Source organism: Eublepharis macularius, chromosome 1, assembly GCF_028583425.1.
Source record: "Eublepharis macularius isolate TG4126 chromosome 1, MPM_Emac_v1.0, whole genome shotgun sequence".
In the NCBI taxonomy this organism is placed as follows: Eukaryota; Metazoa; Chordata; class Lepidosauria; order Squamata; family Eublepharidae; genus Eublepharis; species Eublepharis macularius.
In genome coordinates, this window is record NC_072790.1 from 208917103 (window position 1) to 208938254 (window position 21152).

The 21152-nt window shown below is 42.6% G+C and overlaps 1 protein-coding gene across 1 annotated transcript in view; it reads right to left on the reverse strand.

The window, feature by feature from the left end:
- The window catches only part of NRXN1 (neurexin 1), a 1172093-nt gene that overhangs the window by 315856 nt on the left and 835085 nt on the right, over positions 1–21152 (reverse strand). Inside the window, exon 15 of the mRNA XM_054986029.1 lies at positions 12394–12575. Within this exon, the coding sequence (XP_054842004.1) occupies positions 12394–12575 (182 nt within the window). The remainder of the gene's footprint in view (positions 1–12393; positions 12576–21152) is intronic.

Here is a 21152-nt window from a genome sequence, read left to right on the forward strand (position 1 = left end):
ATGCACAATACTGTAAATATATATACAATATATAATACATTGCTTTCCCCCATATTCATTCCTTAAAAATGGCATCATTAATCTGATATGAGACATTCAGAACAACATCCTAACCTTGACTCTCTCTCTCTGTCTGTCTTTCTAATTCCATCAGTAGAGAGTTCAAAGAATAAAAGCCTCACTCCCACCCTCCATACTTCCCAATCAATTTTTTAGCTTTGTTTGCAAACCAGAATAATTAAAAATGGACCAGTCTTGTCATTTATATAAATCATTTGTATTTTGTACTTGTGTGAGTACCTTGACCTTTTGAAAAAAAAAAAGGCAGGATACATACGCAAAGTAATATAGAGAAGTAAAATTAACTGAAGTGCAAAAATCCTTGAAACTCTATTTCCTGTGCCAAGCTCTGCTTTTTTACTATTGTGGTTTTGTGTTTCACTGTCGGAAAGCCAGAGTACTTTTCATATCCTTTCCAGTAACCTTTCAGGAGATCTGCTCCATTCCATGATGGTTTAAGACTCTAAGTGCACTGCCATCTTATTTTAGGTGGCAAGCGTATAACAAGTAGGCAGGTATTTTTTTTCCTAGACATAAGCAATTAGAGCATTGGAAAATAGCACAGTGAATGCTCTGAAGAACTGATCCAGAGAGAGCGAATCCAGCAGTACCAAGCAACTGTGCAGTCCCTTGACACTGCTCTGAACAAGAGTTATTGCTAGTTGAGCACAGTAACTTGCAGACATGTACACAAAAGCTTTGCAATTAAAACCTCACATTGCAACATAACTGATGGGTTACCTGGAGGCAGACTGGATTCCCCCCGCCCCTCCTTCCTGCCTGATCTGGCAGCTGCTAAATAAATCATTTAAAATTGTATAGTAGAAATGCAAAGGAATTCAGAGCCAAAATCTATTTTAAAGGAGAGGCTCCTTCCAAGAACAGCATGGGGGCTGCCCAGAGACCTTGAGGCAGCAGAGTCCAGAGGAAGGAATGCAAATATTGTGCCATCTCCACACTTCAGAGCAGAACTTTAGAGTTTTGTGCAACTCTCTTTCTATTGTAAAACAAGTCAATCCATGTTCCTCTGCTTAGTACAGCATCTCTTTCTCAAACCATATAATATTTGTATTAAAGGGTTAAGAGAAGGACGGGGGAGATAAAAACCTCTTTGAAATTCAATGACACCAAATCCTGTTGCTTCTGTTCTGCAAAACTGCATAACACATCAAAACACTACAAAATCGGAGGAAAATTGTGAAGGTTCCACAGGGAAGAAAATGAAACAAAAGCAACTTGTCAGGGGGGCTCCCTGCTGCCAGGTACCATGTGGAGCTCCACTGGTTTGCATATGCTCAGCTATCAAACGTGTTGGCAAATATATTAGCAGCCATGACATTATCAAATATGCTGAACAGTTACTAAAACCCTTTTATAGAAGCTTCTCTTCCTCACCCCAGTTTTGATTTTAATGAACAGAAAGTTTCCCAACAATGGATTTAATGGATGCACCCCTAAGAGAAGAAATAGCAACAGGAACATAAACGCCTAAATGACTGTATTAATAAACTCTCACTGCTATAACAACAACAACAACATTTGATTTATATACCGCTCTTCGAGACAATTTAATGCCTACTCAGAGCGGCCTACAAAGTGTGTTATTATTATCCTCATGACAATCACTCTGTGAAGTGGGTGGGGCTGAGAGAGCTCTGAGAGAGCTGTGACTGACCCAAGGTCACCCTGCTGGCTTCAAGCAGAGGAGTAGAGAATCAAACCCAGTTCTCCAGATTAAAGTCCTGCTGCTCTAATTAATAAACTCTCACTGCTGTGGTGCTGGGAGGAAGTCATCACCCACCTGCTGCGTGCCCACAGCTACTTCTTCAAGTGATACTGAGCTCACATGATTGAATTTTGCTGCCAGACCTCAGACAGGCTTTGGACATGGAGATACTGCAGAGTGAACAGGAAAGGAAACTAACCTGCTCTTCCAAAGTGTGGGTTCTGTCTTAAATACAATTCTCTTATCCTCCTCAGCTAGGAGGTCCATGAACTGTTGCTGTTTTGGGATCTTATCCAACTTCCATGGGAGTGAAGGAGAGTTGACTGCTGCATTTCCCTATTACTGCTGTTTATTATTATCAACTAATCAACTAATCAACCAATCAATCAATTATAATTAATTGATTAATTATATTAGATTTTTGGTCTGCCCTCCCCACCGAGCGGGCTCAGGGGGGAGCACAACATTTTAATTTACATAAAAACACACGAAAGCAGATAAAGCATTACAATAAAATTTAAAACTCTACATACAATAAAAACTTCTCCTCAGATGGTGACAGGAGAGTTACTTCATTTCAGACATGGCCCATATATCCGGGGCCTTGGTTTCATCAAGCAGAGAGTCCCACCAGGCCGGCGCCAGGCTGAGAAGGCTGTGGCTCTGGTAGAGGCCAGGCGGGCCTCCCTAGAAGTTGTTTGTTCTGTAGAACAAGCAGCACTCCTCCCCCACCCCAACTGTATTACTTCTGCCTCTCATACAGTGAATCTAGCACACTTCAAATCTTTGGTATCCCTCCCTCCCCCAATATTCCAGCTGTAGCATTCCAGGCTCCACCCCTTCATCACCAACATAGTTAGGCAATTCTTGCAGAGCAACTGGTCTCAAATGTTAACTGTTATGCCCCCCCCCCAAAAGTTTAATCCGGATTTGGGTATCAGGAATGCCATTAATCTTCAGTATCCCTGATATCTTGGTCAGAATCTCTAATCCAGTTCAGTAAGATCAGAGAACCCCAAATTTATCCAGCCACTATTCCCTATAGAGAAAACTATCTGGGGGAGGGGTGCTAAGGGGGCATTTTCCAAACAAATTCCTCCAATTTTGCATGGGACCTACTCCCTCCTGTTCACAGGAAGACTGGACCCTGTGGTCAAATTCTAAGGGACCCTGAACGAGGTGCCCCTGCCACTCTTTATTGTTTCCTAAGGGGAAATGTTTCCAAGGCTATCCAGGCAAACAGAAACCTTAAGCAAAAGCAACCCCTGGCCAAAAATCAGTCCCAATGCAAGTTCCACTCCCAGTGCAAGCTGAACTAACAAAGCCCAACAGAACCAAACTACAGCAAGGGAACCAATATCAAACTATAGAACTCCAATGCCCCAAACTGAAGCAAGTGGGGTGGGGCTCGCTGGACAAGCCACAGAGTTTAAAAGGCAGTCAGTGATAGTCTGAAGGGCTCTTTTGGAGCATGGGGGATGGGAATGGTAGGATGGGAATTCACAGCCCTCGCAGAGAAAAATTGGCAGCAGAGGCAGAGCAGCAGTGAAGGGCAGTGGCACAAAGTGGCTCAAAGAGCTAAGGCAGGCTCTGCGGCAGAAGAGCAGTGCAAGGCTGGTGGGGGACAGGAGGCAGCAGGCAGAGAGGCTGAGAGAAGCCAGGTGGAAGCACGGGGAGCCATGAGGGCATGGGTCTTTCCTTCCTCTCTCTATGCCTGGGAAAGAATAAGAACATCTTGGAGCGGCAGTGTTTGCTGGATTAAACTAACTAAATGGTTTAATCTCGCCCATCAGGATCTGGTTTCCTGGATCTGATCTGGGATTTTCTCATTTGAAACCACATAGCTGGATTATGCCAGATCAGCATAACTCCTACTATGTAACTGGTATATGAATGCCGGATCGCACACCACTTTTTACTAACTGCTCCATGTAACAAAGGAAGAAAATGGACTGGATCATCCCATATTCACCATTATTACTAGATTAGTTCTGTGCCCAAGAAAGCTGGGACTAATTTTGGTGGAACATTATTGCCTAATAATTTCAGGCTTGCTCTTTAGAAGTTAATACTTGTGCCTGGGAACCTCAGTTGTTGTCTGTTTTTATTTTTGGTTTTCAGTGCTGACTCAGGTACTGAGGAAATATTGCTAATGCTCACTTCACTTGTCACATCCAGATAAACCAGCGAGGCTGAACAACCTTTCCCCCTATTCTTAATAGAACTGCAGTGTTTGGGCTGTAACATGGTGCTTTGTGCACGGGCAAGCACTCACTTGTCAGGGGATTTAATTCCATTCCGCCTTGGTTGTGAACAAATACAAATAGGATTCTAGTCTATGTATTTTATTATTTGCAGAACCTCCCCTATCTCCTATGAGTCAAGCTGGCCAAGGAATATGGCATTTATATAAACAATATGTATTGCATTCAATATATATATTAACAGAAGATCATAATCCAAGAAACTGGTCTGAGAAGGCTCATTAGAAAATTTCAGAAACAGAACAGCAGTTGCTACAGTTTTTAACTAAAACATAAGATCAAACTGACCCAGAGAAGAAAACACTTGGGAAAAAATGATTTTCCAGCATCTGAAAATCTGTATTTCAACTGTCAATTGCTTTGCGTGTGTGAGTGTTTTTTAATCATAGAGTATATTCTGATAGTGATGGGGGTCATTTTTACCGCTGATTGGCACACAGAAGGGCAAATTAAATTAGCATATTAGGAGAAATTGACAAAATGATACTATCTTCGTTTTCTCCCTGTTGTCGCTGTGGTTGTTCTATTTCTTCACTAGCAAACGGAAATACTCAGGAACTGAGTTTACTCTTGGTACATAATGGCATGCTCAATGCAGCTACCAAAGGGTTTTTTTTTCATTTCTATGACTTCGTATGAACTCTTTTTGATCCCCATACTGGATTAGTAAAGTTCAAGTTTTGTTCAATGTTCAAAGTGCTTCACGGACATCAGTGCAGCAATCTTTACCACATTTAAGTTGTTATTGGTGCCCTCTCACCCCGGCTGGGCAGCTGACATTGGGAGAAAATTATTTGCCTAAGGCCACTTACGAAGCAATCATAAACAGAGTTACCCCTTTTCTAAGCCCATTTAAGCTGATTGACTTAGAAGGCTGTAGCTTCACTTAGGATGGTCCTGCTATCCACTTTCCAGCTGAGATCCTCCCAGATGATCAATCATTTTTTTAGCAGTATACTACACCCCCTCTTGAAAAACTGATTATCAAATAGATGATAATTATCTTCAGTTTACATTTTAAAAACTATGGAATGATGTACAGACCAAACAGTGGCATTATCAGATGACCTGACCTTAGCTTAGGCTACACTTGCTTACATGTTTAACTACCAAGTTAAAAAAATAAAAAGCACTCCTCCAAGGACACAATGAACAGTTATCATTGCTGCTTGCCAGGAACAGCAAAAGTGGAGAGGGGGTTTCTAAACTCCTGGTAGACCACAATCCATGGCTGATGGCCTGAATTAAGCATGGTAGGTTATAAATAGAGGTGGGCACGAATCACAATACAAAGCAAAAAAATGCACAGACCAGGCCGATTCATGGTTCGTGAAAATGCGGTTCGTGGGACCATGTTTTCCACAAACTCCACCACTTTTTTGACCTGGTTTGTGCGAGTCATCAGCGGTTTGTAAAGCCAGATAGGCTGCCGGCGCTGATTGTGTGTGAAATTGACAGCCCTGTTCTCCTGCTGCTTGGGCAACAGAAGAACAGGACTGTCAGTTTCACAGACCACGTGCTGGGTTCAGCCAATGGGCTGAAGCCGGTGCAGGGTGAGTGAAGCTGACAGCCCCATTCCCTTCCGCCTGGGCTTGCAAGCAGCGTGGGGAACCTTATTCCCTTCAAACTCTCCCCCTTTCCAGCAGGCTAGAGGAATGGGGGGAGAGTTTGAAGGGAAGAACGTTCCCCACGTCGCTTGCAAACAGCACGGGGAACCTTCTTCCCTTCAAGTTGTCCCTCTTTCCAGCTTGCAGGAATGGGGGGGGGAGTGCTTAAAGGGAAGAATGTTCTCCATGCCACTTGCAAACGTCACAGGGAACCTTCTTCTTTTCAAACTCTCCCCCTTTCCAGCTGGCTGGAGGAAGGGAGAGGAGAGTTTGAAGGGAAGAAGTTTCCCCACACCATTTGCAAGTAGTGAGGGGAACCTTCTTCCCTTCAAACTCTCCAGCTGCCCTGGGTGGCAGGAAAACAGGTGCTGTTAGTTTGACAGACCTTGCACCGGCTTCAGCTGATGGGCCGGCCCACAGGCTGAAACCAGCGCAAGGTGAGTGAAACTGACAGCTCTGCTCTCTGGTCCCCCAAGTGGAAGGAGAATAGGAGCTGTCAGTCTGACAGGCCCCACGCCAGCCTCAGCCCATAGGCTGAATCCGCCGCAGGGTCTGTTAAATTGACAGCCCTCGTTCTCCTTCCGCTCCGGCAGCAGGAGAACAGGACTGTCAGTTTCACTCACCCTGTGCTAGGTTCAGCTGATGGGCTGAAGCCAGTGTGGGGTGAGTGATGCTGACAGCCCCATTCTCCTGCCACTCAGAGGACAGGAGAAGAGGGCTGTCAGTTTCAAACACCCTGCATCAGCTTCCGAAGCCGGCGTCAAGTGTTTGAATTCCACGAATTATGTACTATGAACCGTTTCGTGAACTGGTAAAAGTTCATGAAAGTTCCTGGTTCCTGGTTCGTGGAATAGCAATGAACCACAAATCAGGTGGTTCGGTTTTTTCGGTCCATGCCCATGTCATAAATACATCAGGTGTGATCTAATCTTATGCTAGAACCAATATATCTATTTTTCTACGCTCTTAAGACAGCTCAACCTACCCCAGCCTACTTATTTTGACACTATAGACCCCTCATTAATCTCTACCATTCCCTCTTGCCATTTGTCCCTGAAAAGGGGAGGGGAGAAATCAAATACTCTATTGTATTTTCTTTATTTGTTTCAGTGGTGACATTGCAGCTTCAGAGAATTCCAGGTTAATTAAGCATGACCTCCTTGGCTGACCTTAACTATACTTCTCCTGGTGCAAGAGTGGTGATATGGTCCAGATATTAAGTTCAACAACTATTCATGCAACAAGGCATTGCTGTGATAAGTTTAGACATTTAACATAACCACAAGACATACAGCAAAAGTAAAGCAATAAGAACAAATAAATCCAGAAAAATACACAATTTCAAGATGCTTATAAGCATCATCTATACCTCTGCATTCAATAAGGACTATTCCATTGCACTGAATTGGTCATAAGGGAAATATGTCTTAAAGGACTGTCTTCCTCGCATGCCGTCCAGCCCACCAAAGAAGATCCTCTTTCCAAGCCCTGCTCTTTGTATCTCTACCTGCAGAGGTGAGGTAGGTGGCATTCAGAAATACCACTTTTTCAGTGGTGACTAGAGAGGGGCACGAACCCGGAAAATGGTGGTTTGTTGCTGTTCATGGTTCGTCGTGTTTCATGAGCCACGAACTAGCATGAAATAGCCAGGTTCATGAACCAGTTTGTTTGGTTTGTGAATATGTCACTTTTGGGGCAGCAGAAGGTCTGCAGAAAAACCTCCTCCCCGTTGCCTGGGAAACTGATTGATTAGCACCAGGCTGTCTGTAGTGACAAACTGGAAAATGAACCAAACGAACTGCTCTAAAAATTGTCAAATTTTGGTTTGTGCCCATCCGGTGATGCTTCACTTTTGCAATGCCCTCCCATTTTCAGTACCCAGCATCTCTACTAGAAGGATCTCAATGAGTAGATATTGAGGAAAAAAACTTTCTCTGTTTGAGACCCTGGAAAGCTGTTGTTAGTCTGAGAGGACAGCCCTGAGCTACATAGGCAATGGCTTCATTTGGTATGCAACAGCATCTTTGGAAAGTGTGGGAAATAGGATGCTTATGATAAGCTGTCATTTACTAAAACACACAAGAGCACATTCCTCAAATGTGAACAGTTTCTGTTAGGATACTGACTGGTGAAGAAGGGGGAGGCTGAATGAAGCTTCCAATAACTGCAATGGATCATTATTAATTCATCTTAACAGAGGTTAGGATCCCAGATTTGCTAACTTTTTCCGGCAGAGCCCCTGGGCTTTGTAGAGCCAGAAATAAACAGGTGCAGCCATAGTCACATTTCACTTCTAGGAAAAGCTTCATCAGTTGAAAGTCTGCCTTCTGCACAGCTATTAAAAGTAGATGACTAAGAACTGAAGACCAACTTTTTGAATGCCTGGATCTGGCCATCACAGTTTATGGGCAAATCCCAGTCCATCATATATATGGGAGAAATCTTAAGTGTACCCAGTGATGTTACAAAAACTTCACTGCAGTTGACCAACCACCAGCAAAACAAGAAAACTGTTTTACCATATAAAATTGTCTTGGCTATTCAGCAGGATTCAGAATTGAGTATTTGCACATTTCTAACCTGCCTGTGAATATATGATGCAATTAAGTACTGTGGACCTTCAGTGCAATCTCCCCCTGCCCTGCCCCAGACCCCAAAATACAAATCCTAAATAAGTATTGTAAGGAAACTATGTATGAAAATTACATATACTTAGAAAATTTGTATAACAGATTCCAGTTGCAGAATCTCTGTTTGCAAGTCTCAAAACCTTTCAGATTAACACAGCACAACATTTCAAGGAGTCTGCTAATAATGTGACATTCTTAGCACATGCTAATGTCTCTTCTTGTGAAATTTAAGGTGCTTCTGTACACTTAGGGAGCTGCTCAGAGACACAATTGTTTCAGACAGAAATTGTTAAACTCAAACTGCTGTATATCTGGCAGAGACACAAATTACATGGCATTTTAAAATGGTCCCTGTATTAGCAACGGTTAATCTTAAATATTGCTATGTAAGTAAATTGTGTATCTGCTCTAACATTTATGGCTGATTCAAATGGTCAAGTAGCAATTTTCTGCACCAAGATAGGTCATCAGCCTGGATTCTATTCAGTTCACATCAATCTTAGTAAGCTGGGTAATATGCCTGAGCTAGCCTGTGTTTTATTTCTCTGATTAAACCCGCCGTCTGCTTCCAGAATGAAAGGCTTTTAAAAAGAAAACCAAATACATGAAGCAGATACACTGTGCTCTTGAGAAATTTATTTCAGGGAAGCTCTGATACACTGGCTATAGACACTAGCTACTAGGAAGACTCTCTATTTTGGCTATTCAACTGTTTCAAAGGAGAATAACCTCTTTTTGTGTCCTCTTTCCCATGATTAGGATTGCCAGGTCACTTGAGTCCCCTGGCAGGGGATTGGGAGCCTTGCACTCACTCTCTGCTGTCTTCATTGTGTCTCCTTGCACATGCATGTAGTGCATGCGCGCTCCTGGCATGCGTGATGATGACACTTCCAGGAAGTGATGTCATCACACGGGTCAAAGGGCAGTCTGGTGTGCACTTCCACACTTGCCAAAAGTCTGAATTGCCCCCTGTGGGCCCAATGCAGCCCAAAATGGCCATGTTGTGGGATGCGGGAGCACGCCGTGGTGGGGTGCGGGGGTGCACCGTGCCACCTGGGGGGTGCCGTGTCGCCAGGAGGGGCCCCTGAGGGGGCACGCCCCTGCTGGCCAAGTAAGTGGGGTTGGGAGGTAGGAGGTGGGAGCAGGGGATCCCCTGCCCTGGGCGGGAGAATGGCAGCCCTACCCATGATTCATACTAAAATGCGAATGGAAACTATAAATCTGATTTTTATTTTTATTTTTACCTAGAGAAGCAGGAGGCTGGTCAGGAAGGATTGCTCTTAAATGCTATGAGCAAGGGAGAAAGTAACAATTTTTTTACTGGTACTGGTTTCCTTGGAGGATACTTCACTTGAAACCTCCCAATAATTTTCGGTTGGCCCAGAATCCTATAGCATTCATTTTGTAATCACCATCCATGACAGCCATTTTTAGCAGTGCCCATTACCAATCTTCAAAATTTCTTAAGTGCCAACAGATTCAATAAGTTTGGGAACCTCTGCCCTAGTCATTCATGACTGACTGACTGGTTACATATGACTAGGGTTGCCAGGTCCTTCAGCTCCCCTGGTGGGAGATTGGGAGCCTGGCACCTACTTTACTGAGCCCCTGGGTCCTCGTTTGTGTGATGACATCACTTCTGGGAAGTGACTACATTGCACGGGGGTCAAAGGGTGGCTGGGAGAGCACCCATGGGCTGGATCGGCCCACTGCAAGGTACATATGACAACTGTGGTGGTCAGATAGTAATTGGCTTGGACTAAACAGCATATCATACCAAAACAATTCCAGTATAAAAGCTGAGAGAACTCCTTCTGCCTGTAAGCAGAGGCCTCAATAATGGCCATCTTGCAGAAACTAACCCTGGTTTTATTTATTTATATTTATTTAATTTATGTCCCACTTTGGGTCCCCAATGGGGACCCAATGCGGCTCACAGCATCCTCCCTTTTTCCTCTCACCCCAAAAAACAATGCCAAACTTGAAAGGTTGCAATTGCAGCAGTTATTTTGCGGCAGCTTTGCAGGAGTTGAGTCAGCTGTGAGCCAACAGAGACAGACTACTTTGAGTTTCAGCCAGGCTGCTACAAGAATCTAAAGTAACTTGGGAGGGGGCAAGGCTCACATCGTGCTGGGCAATGATGATTGTTGTCTTTACACATTCTAGGTTTGCTTGCATCTTTCTTTCTTATTTATTTATTTGGAAAAAGTACGTGCTGCCTCTCCAAAGCCCTGCTCAAGATGGCGTACAAGGAAAACAACAGAACACAGCCATTGAAAACAAGCCAGGTCATAAAAACGGCCTAAAATAATATTGATAAAAGTCTTCAGGCAAGAAGCAGACCATAAAACAGCTAAAAGAAATAAAACTCCTGGGTAAAAAAGAAATGCTTCGGCCTGACACTTAAAAGAAAGTAAGGGAGAGGGTATTCCAAAGGTGAGGTGCCACTGCTGGAAAAGCCCAGTCTCTGGTTGCCACTAGCCTCACCTCTATAGGCAGTGGTGCAGAGAGCAGGGTTTCAGAACATGATCTTAGCTAGCAAGCTGGACAGTATGGGTGCAGTGGTCCTTGTAGATAGAGCTTATGGTTTAAGTACAGAAGTGTTGACAGGTATGCCGTGCCTATAACACATGACTTCACAGTTCACACCAGTTTGTCAGTATCATTGAAATCAAAGAGATGCTTTAGCAAGGAGCACTAGTCAAAAAAAAGAGAGAGAAGACAAAGAGATTTGAATATAAAAGAGCAGACCCCATAATTCACCACAGTGACACAATGTGATTTGGGAATAATCACCGCACAATGTTTTCCGAGGGTGAAATTGTAAATTGCTAATAGATCAATAAGTAATTTCTTGCAAGAGGAACTATTCCTTCTTCAGCAAAGTAGCAAGGTTGTTAAATCAAACTCAGACTTAATATATTAACAAAGTTGAGATTAATCTAAAGCTGCTGAAATTCTCGGCTGCCCTAGTTAAGTTTATCTCAACTGATCGTTTATTTATGATGCCATAAACATCTAGGCACTTTCCATGGTGATTGCAACTTATTTGCTCTAAGGCAACTTGAAATTACCCTGCTGGAGTTTTCAGGGTGACAACTGTGTTTTCTACTGAAAATTTATCACTACATGGTAATGGTGGGATCAGTCAGCTCTCCTGGGGATTAACAACGCGCACACAGCCAAACGGGATCATTGCCATTCCTCTGACAGATTCTTTTGCAAATCCGCTGGGACAAACATACCCTGCCCTGATGTTCATATAAATGAACTGTAATATGTTATTATAACTGAAAGTAAGTAAGTGCGCCAACTTCAAAAATGTGAGATTTAGACAGTAAGATGTGGGTGTGTGTCCCCCAGATTTCCATTTTGAATTGGACTGAGGCCATTCTGACAGTTTGATCCAGTCCAAAATGTATCCAGATTAGATCCCTTAGAGGGCTCTAGGTCCTGGCAAACCATGACCCAGCTGCAATGACAGGCTACATCCCCCCATCCCCACACACATACATTCCACAAACTCTACATTTCTTATCAAAGATGGTAGAGATGGCAAGAAGGTCATGGTTCAAAGACTGCAGGAGATGGTGTCCAGCCCTAGCCTTTCCTCCGCACACTGCATGTATGATGTGTCAAGTGTCATGGGAATTATACTGCCCAAATGCCCAAGGCATGTCCTGAAGCGTTTAACACCACAGTGACTTCATCTGCACTCTCCAATATCACCAACTATCTCATCCAGTTCTCACAAATTGCTGCAACATCCAATAGACAAGTGCAGCTTCGGAACAATGATGAAGAGCTCAATCTGTAGCTTTTTAAAATACTAGTCAGCAAGTCAAAAACAGTTTTAAAATTCCTGAAATTTAGCACATGTGATTTGTTCAGTTTGCTATTAACCAATAGGATTAGGCTCCTGCAGTCAACATCGCTTCCGAAAATTGGATTAAAGTTTATAAATCTCTTAACTACTTTTCAGAAATGTTACTCGATGGCAGAAAATCAATTTCAAGAAAGGACAGTATTGTAATAAAGCCATAGCAAAAGCAGAAATCGAAACACACGGATAAATAGTAACATTACATTTTGCTGACGGTACTTACGATATGCAGCTCTAAATAATCACCGAGCCCAGCAGAGCTATCCACTCGCACCAAGATGGCTTCTTTCTGAACTGTGCTAAACCCTATTGCCAGCCTATCCGCACGCGTGCTGGGCCGATCGTTGGGAGGCCACGTGTATGTGATCTGTCCACCACCTTTGCTAAATATGTATGTTGTTCCAGCTGCAAAACAGAAAGATAAGTCATCAGGCATTTTGCACGTTTTTAAAAGCAAGATTTGTATATACTGCAATAAAACAAACATTGAGTTGGATGCAGCCAGCTTTATTACTCAATCTTGCTCAATATGCTTTCTTACCACAACTTCCATCCCATGTGACTTTTGTCCACGTAAGTTCCATGATCCCCAGCATAGCCTTTTTGGTTGTCAAAGAGGATCTCTTCCTCCCCTTTTCAATAGCAGAAAAAGCTGGTTGGATCCAATCCATTGTCTTGAAGAAGCATTTTAATAATTGTAGTTCTGACATGCCAAACCTTCCAGAGACACATGTGAGTCCTTTGTCTGTTTTGTTTTCATGCCAGAGATGTTTCAAACTTTCAAGTACTAGTCCAAGCACCAACTAAAGTTTTTGGCATAAATCTTGCAGGACTGTAGCCCCCTCAGGTGTACATGGGAGTGACTACCTATTATCTCAAGTTAAAATCTTTCTGAATGTGCAAAAAAGGCTTGGCAAAGACCCTGTTATTTCTAAAAAGTGCAGTGTATATTCAATCAAATAGATACATCAACTACCATGCAACAGGTATTATTTATTTATTTATTTATTTATTTATTTATTTATTTATTTATTTTTAATGTAAGTGGAACCAATGGAGCCAGAAATCCATGGATGGAAGATGCTTAGAAGCGGCTTCCCTCCTTTTCTTTCACACAGGATGCTTCTTCTGAGATGGTGCCTGCATGGATCTACGTTTGCACATTCATACACTGAAATGATTAAACAGTTGAGCCATTGACTTTTGTACAATTAATTAATTACTACTTTTCCAATTGGCAGAGAACTCCAGTTTCTAGCACACACGTCTCCCTGATACAGTTATTTAAATCCCAAGGAAGTCAGTAATTCAGAAGTCTTAGGACTGGGGCCCATACTTTCATGCACGCAGGGAGATTTTGTCCTCAAAAAGCCCAAAGCTGTTTTATACCAATATTCAGAATTAAAGGATGCAAATTGTCAGTTATCCAATTCATTTTTATATTTTTACTGTATAGTCTTTGCTTTGCTATTTGCTTTTTCTGCCTCAGGCACCGAAATGTCTTGGGACAGCCCTGGGGAGATCAAACAAGTGATCTTCTTATCTAAAGCGGTAACGACTGAACAATGTGCCCTGCTTAACATCTGAATTACTGAACTGCTCCAATTATGACATGCATGAGAACTACCACAGCAATAGCTGCTACCGAGAGATGAACTGGTACCGCCATGATGATCTGTGATGGGTCCTTCAGTTATCCTAATGATTTCTTGATGTTGCAGTTCTTGCACAATGAACATGGCTGAACCAGTCCCTGAGGACTTGCAGCTGTGTGTGTCAACTTATTCAGTTGAACACTGATGATTTTGAGCTGATGTGGTAAGTTCTCTCTGTAGCAGTTAATATGTGAAGAGCTGCCCTACATATGGTAGTTAGTTACTTCTTGAGGTCAAAGTAATCACCGTGCATGTGTGAACCAGCCTTTAATCACAGAACACCTCTGTGACCTATTACAAGTGGTCTTAAAGCTTTCCAGACCCAGGACCCACTAAGCTGCAAGCATGTGATAGAAATGTATGTGGCAGGAAGAAGCAAAGAGAGGCATGATCTCACCAGAGTCAAAACTAGGTCTTAGGACCAAAGCAGCCAGGCATAAGAAACACAAGCTTAGCACCAGAAAGTGTACCATAGTGAGAAGCCAGACAAAAGTCAGAACCGTGAAGGAATGCTCTCCCCTGCTGAATTATGTTGCCTGCTGTTCCTCTCAGAGTGCATGCAAAGAAAGGCTGGAAGCATGGCACCCTTGCTCTTTATACATGTGCATTAGAAGCAGGTTGTTCCAAAAGGCAGCCAAAGAGAGATTCTGTTAGGATTCATGACCCAGCATGGGGGTCCAAACTCATGGGCCCGGACTCGATGATAACAGGATTTGATGTTCCGTCTGTTACCCAACAGTTCAAACAAATTATCATGAGAATATCAACATTTTCAGGGGAAAGGATGAGAAAGGTATGCTCAAACCTTTCACCTTGACAATTCTAGCCTAGGGAGCTACATACATGACAGAGCATCCAAACATACAACCCCCACCCACTTCCATGAAGTAGTAGAATTCTAGGAGGACTATATTCAGGGCTTTTTTTCTGGGAAAAGAGGTGGTGGAACTCAGTGGGTTGCCCTCAGAGAAAATGGTCAGCAGCACGGAGGGCAATCTAAACTCCCCTCTGTCTGGCGATCAGGGGGCGGGGCCACCAGCCATGTGACCATTTTCAAGAGGGTCCGGAACTCCCTTCCACTGCGTTCCAGCTGAAAAAAAGCCCTGACTATATCATTTTTGTATTTGAAGAAGTAAGATTCAGAATGTAAGCAAAAAGGAAAAACAAGCAAAACACTTTCTGAAAGGTATCTAAATAATATAGCTAGCTGTAGTACTTTCCCTGTCTCTCCTCTCAGGGGACAACAGAAGACCTAGAGGAAAAGACTCATCCACCCAGGATAGGAGTTCAAACCCTCCTCCCACAATGTTTCCAACACGTTAAGTAAAGAAGAAGCAGGATGATGCCATAGGAGCACTGGCTCTCATCTGTTTAATTGTATCTTTATCTGTATCAACAAATCTCCTGCACAAAATCTCTGGGCAAGGTGGCTTACATAAAAGAATAAAATCATCCATAAGATAAACACACACACAACAAGGATCAACAGCAAATAAAACAAACAAAATGTCTTATTCTTTAGGGGGTGGGACTTGCTATGCCTTGCCTATAGCAGGGAGGGAAATGTGTGAGAGTCATGGTAGAGAATTCCTTGGTCTTCTATGTCTCAATGATGCTTGTGTTACTCCAATTAGAAAGCAAAACTGAACACACACGAAACTAAGCACTGGAGTCCAAGGAGAATGTTGTTTAATTGCATACTGTTCCCATAGCTTCCAACAACCAGAAACCTCTTGTCCTGAAGTTATTTCACACTTGATGTGGCCACCTGCTGTCCCAAAATAAGGGACTAAACCAAGAAGATCATTTCTAGTGGAGTGAACTTTTGAATTGACCCTGTAGCTTTCACTCCTGTAGCTATGACCCTTTAGTTGTTGATCTGCAACAACTAAAAAAATGTCCATATTTAGATCCATGAAATGCCTCACATGCTGATTTCTGCAGATCAAACTTCAGGTTTTGTTCTGTCTGCGCACACACACACACGCGCGCACACACACACACACACACACATCCTGAAAATAACACCCTGTCATTTGCATGCTCATCAAAGGGAGCAATATTGAACATTAATCTCAGAGACCTGGGCAAATCTTGGCCTACCAAAGTGAATGCAGCCAACCTGCCAGCCGTTTGATGCCCCCTCTGTTTTTGCATTACTTTGGGAGAGATGAAATAATACATGGAAGGGCAACAACAACTTGCTTCAGCATCATGTGCTCATACTCTAGATACGCAGTCTATGACTGATATATCTGATCTGGTATAGGTGCCAAAATGTCAAGAAATTGGAAGGTTCATCAAGGGAAGAGGGGACAGTAAAATTGCCCCTGTCCAGCAGATTCTTCTCTCTCTAACCAGACCTGGCAAGAAGATAAAAGATATGATCTAGGATCCCCACTCCCACAGCAGAAATGCATACTATACATAGCATGAACCTTCGTGTCCAATTCCCTTCTCCTTCTCCATAACTTGAAGGATTTTTTTTTTGTCCTTGTCCTTGTCTTATGTGGTGTGTTTCTCTGCCATCACTCCATGTCACCGGCTGATGCTGACAAATGAAGGAAATACTCTCGGTAACAATGTCATGGTGTGATCAGAGGTCTGACAATACCCTCCTTAAGTCTTATTTGCATGACTCAACATGCCTTCCAAGTTCATAGAGAACTCTCTTGTCCTCCTTTGAAATTTCTCAAAGCTTCCAGTAGAGGAACTGCCTAACAGGCTTCAGATTTCACTGTCAGTGAAATCTGGTGACAACTAAGAACAGATGAATATGCCCTTTTTCTTTTATAGAATATTTGTAGCAAATTGGTTTCATTTGCTTATGAAATATTTATACCCCACCTTTCCCACCAATCACAATGGCTCAAGACAGTGTACAAAAGCTTGCCCAGCAGGCAATAAAATGATTAAAGCTATAAACAATCCAGATGCAACAGACAATATCCTACTTCATGCCTCCAGCATGTAACTTTGCATAATCGTTTGCTGCTTATCAAAAATGTCTGAATAATGCAGCTCTGCATCGCTTAGAAAACCAGGCAAATGTAAGGGGCCCTCCTCACATCTTCTTGGACACCATTCCAGAGACAATCTGAATCCAGACAATGACCAAACAGGTTTTAGCAAGAGGCTCATCTATGAGGAGACTTTGGAAGCATCTGAGATGAGGGCGTAGGACCACAAGCCACTTTTATGCCACTTATATGCAAAAGCAAGCATCCATTTTAATACTAATTTTATTATCATTATTTGCTCTGGAAAAGAGATTACTATAATTTCATCCCAAGTGCTCAGAAACTATAAAAGGAACTCCAGCTTTCTATTTAAACCTGAGTAGCCATCAAATTGGATAACGTTCCTAAAGAGGACCGAGAGATGTACGCAGAGCCCCAGAGAAATGTCACAAGCCCTACTGATGTACAAGTGGGTTTGCTTGAAATAGGCACGGCTCAGTGCTTTGAGGCAGGTTCATGCATTCACCTTAGGCAAAATGCCACTGGAACCAGTAGTCTTCAGAACTAGAGATCAGAACTTTAAGGTGCAGGGAAGAGTTGCATCAGGAGCTCCCAAGTTCCAAAATGTATCCGCTAATCTTCACTCCTTATCATTCACTGTGCCTTTATTTTGGGTACAAAAAAATCTCTTGAACTAGGAATTAAAATTGGCATCTTGTTGACTAAGATCCAATCGTTTCCTACAAGTATATAGACATGGTGTAATATTAGGAGATTTTTATAAAAAATTGTGTTTTGTTTAAAGATTTTAAAACTTGCATGGCACACTGTCAAACATCATGGAATGCACTATAGATTTAAAGTTTCAAACACACACATACATTCTTGTGTTCACTGATTCTGATAAAGCCAGCGTTAGCATGCCACTTCATTCAGTCTGATGAAACTGCAAAGAACAAAACACAAATAAAACCTCTACCACAATGGGACTGGGGTTCCTAGCATAGCCATCATTTTCAGAACCTGGAGCCAACTGCTCTGTATCCTGCTGTGACTGGCTGTATGTCTCTGTGATTCTCTTAACTGGAAACCCTGGTACTGAACTGGGGACCGCCTATACTCGAAGCACATCCTCTAGAATGGGCAAGTTAACAAGTTAGAGGGGTATGTACGTGGCTCTTTAAAGTAACGTTGAACACTAATACACTTTTATTATTAGAGAATGTTGACTGCACGTGAATAAATCTTATAGGTCATGCATGTTCAACTTGATGGTTGTTGTGGGTTTTCCGGGCTGTATTGCCGTGGTCTTGGCATTGTAGTTCCTGACGTTTCGCCAGCAGCTGCTGGCGAAACGTCAGGAACTACAATGCCAAGACCACGGCAATACAGCCCGGAAAACCCACAACAACCATTGTTCTCCGGCCGTGAAAGCCTTCGACAATACATGTTCAACTTATTTTGAAGGCATCAGAGTTTTTAAATTCACACACAAGAAAAAGCCAGAGTCGCACAGTTTTTACAATGGCTATCCTTCACTACACGTGTATGCCAGCTGTTGTTTAAGTGCTGTTATATGTTTCCAACTGTTGCTAATATTTTTGGTCTAGACAAGTCTATCGAGGGCAATGGGTGAAACAGTATGGAGATTTAAACATGGAGTGTTGTGTGGAGAAGCCACTCTCTTGCCTTCCAAGCGCCATGAGCTTTTTGTCTGAAGTGTCACAATAAATGAGCTATGAGTTTTTTGCCTCCATTTTGGCATAGATTTGCATATCACATTCATTACTAAGTCAACTAATTAATTTTACAGCAAGGCAACTTCTGATAAGCCATTTCATAGACCATGCTGTGGTTGGGGTTATTTATTTATTTTTATTTTTTAAAAACAACTCTGGGGGAAAAGAAGTGTGACATCAATAATCCAGTCTGACTACACCACAAATCACTTGACCGGCCTCTGGATGGCAAATTGCCAAAGCACATCCCTTGAAAGCAAACCCTGTCAGCCTCTTTTAAACTCTAAGAACAAGAAGGAAGCTTGATAAACACCCCAGGCAGTTATGGGTGCATTGAGACGTAATGGGCAATTGCATGTGGTCAAAATCACCTTCAAATTGGGCCAGGATGGATGAGGCAACACCAAACCCATTTTGTAATCTAGGTTTATTCACTATTGGTTATACTTTTATGTATTTGTATTGCTTTGTTTTTAAAATTGTCTAATGTGTTTCTTGTGTTTCAGCAAGAAAGGCAAGCTATAAATAAATTAAAAAATTTCTGTAAATCATTACCTCTCACTCTCTTCCTTGCTAGGCACATGCTAAATACATGTGGCATTCTTTAAAGTTTCTGTAATATAAATTGTGGACCCTTGTACCAAGCAGGGTACCTTGTTCTGATGGAAATTCTGCCAGAAGACTATACTTTATTTTGCTTGTTTAGATATTTATATCTAGCTTATCTACTAAATGAGGACCCAAACCAACTTACTACATTGTTCTTTCCTCCATTTTATCCTGACAAAAGTAACCCTGTGAGGCAGGCTAGCCTAACAAGTGTGACTGGCCCAAGGTCACCCAGCAAGCTTCATGGCAGAACAGGATTCAAACCCAGACACTAGCTCAACATTTAAACCACTTCAAGCTGGCCCTCAGGACCTGACTCTAGGGATCTTGCTTTGATGCCCATGGGGCTGCCCAACACCTACCCCTGTCAATTAGGCCAGTACCAATATCCTTGTAGGACAAAGGGGAGCTCAGGTGGCAAGGTAGCAGCTCGCCCTTACGAGTCCACAGCTGAGGTAAGATCTGCATCAGGTTCAACTAGGGTTGCCAGACTCCAGGTAGTGGCTGGAGATCTCCCGGAATTACAACTGGTCTCCAGGCCACAGAGATCAGTTCACCTGGAGAAAATAGCTACTTTGGGGGGTGGACTCTATGGAATTATGCCATGCCAAGGTCCTTTCCTTCCCCAAACCCCACTTTCTCCAGGTTTCACCCCCCAGAACTCCAGGAATTTCCCAACTTGGAGCTGGAAACCCTAGGTTCAACCAGGCTCACTCTAAACTACTACTACTAAGTTATCCTTCCCTTCCCCAGGAAGCATCTCACCCTTGCATCTCTGTAAAGATGGTGGGTAGGACTTAGGGAGGGTCTAGAGAAACTCCAGATACTCTGAAGCCCTGTGATATGACAAAACCTGAGAAACAATATCACATACAGAGTCCTTTCTCTCTCTCTCTCTCAGTCTTCCAAAAGGGAGCATTAACTTTAGCCACACTCTTTTGCCTCCCTGACTTCCCTCATGTGGGAGGAACACCAGCTGAGATTCAGATAACAAGCTAATTAATCTGCACTGATGAACAGGAGACCTTCCTTTGTCTAATCTACAAAGCTGCTATTCTTTGAGCTTCCCATGTTAATTATATAAAAATGGGCTATAAACCATTTGAGAACAGGCTCTCTAGTGTTTATATTTCAGGAAAGGCAAATATAATAATGTAAAATTCATTACTCTGGGACGGATTGGCGTTTATTGTCCAATCCTTCCCATTAACTATTAAAGCTTACAAAGAATGCAAGCAATTGTTCTAATAAGCTATTGGGCTCACTATCAATTTCAGACCTGCAGGAACAAGGATGGGATGTCCCAAACTTTTATCCCCAATTTCCTTCCTAGGATTTAATCCCAATTCCATGAAAGCAATGGCAGAATTCCCCTTCTGATGCCAAATTTAATCACAAGGTTATAAGAGAACATCAGTTCCTGATACCCTGTTTCATCATCATATTAGATCTTGATCGAGGGTTTGCACTTTGGTTTCAGAGCAGAGTTAAAGCACCCAGTTGTAGATCAACCATGTCACAATCTTCCTCACCCCAGCGAGATCCTCTCTCTCTGGTACATTGCCCTATTTGGGAAGCTGAGGATGGGAACAGCGCATTGCGTTCCCTCCAATGACCCTGCAAGGTAAGTGCTGGAGTCTCTCTGTGTAATGTGCTACCAAGAAAAATAAAGTCACTCAAGCTACATCCAGGCTAAAAAAGCATGCAAATTGCAAATTATACCACATCTTATCTTCTGTGTCTTACAAGTAGCAAACATGTTGTATAGTCTTGAATATTATGCTTACATATAAATTAGGCTTCATGCATTGATGTTCAATCTTTCAACTAGATACTGTGCATGCGAATGATGTGTCCAGGCAGAAATTCAACAGGTGCAGCTTCCCCCAAATACCTGCTACATAGAATTTCAAACTACCTGTGTCACAGGATATATTTCACAAAGATTAAGGTAGATATTTAGTCAGTGTGCATAAATGTGTGTGTGTGTGAGAGAGAGAGGCAAAGCCTCACATGATG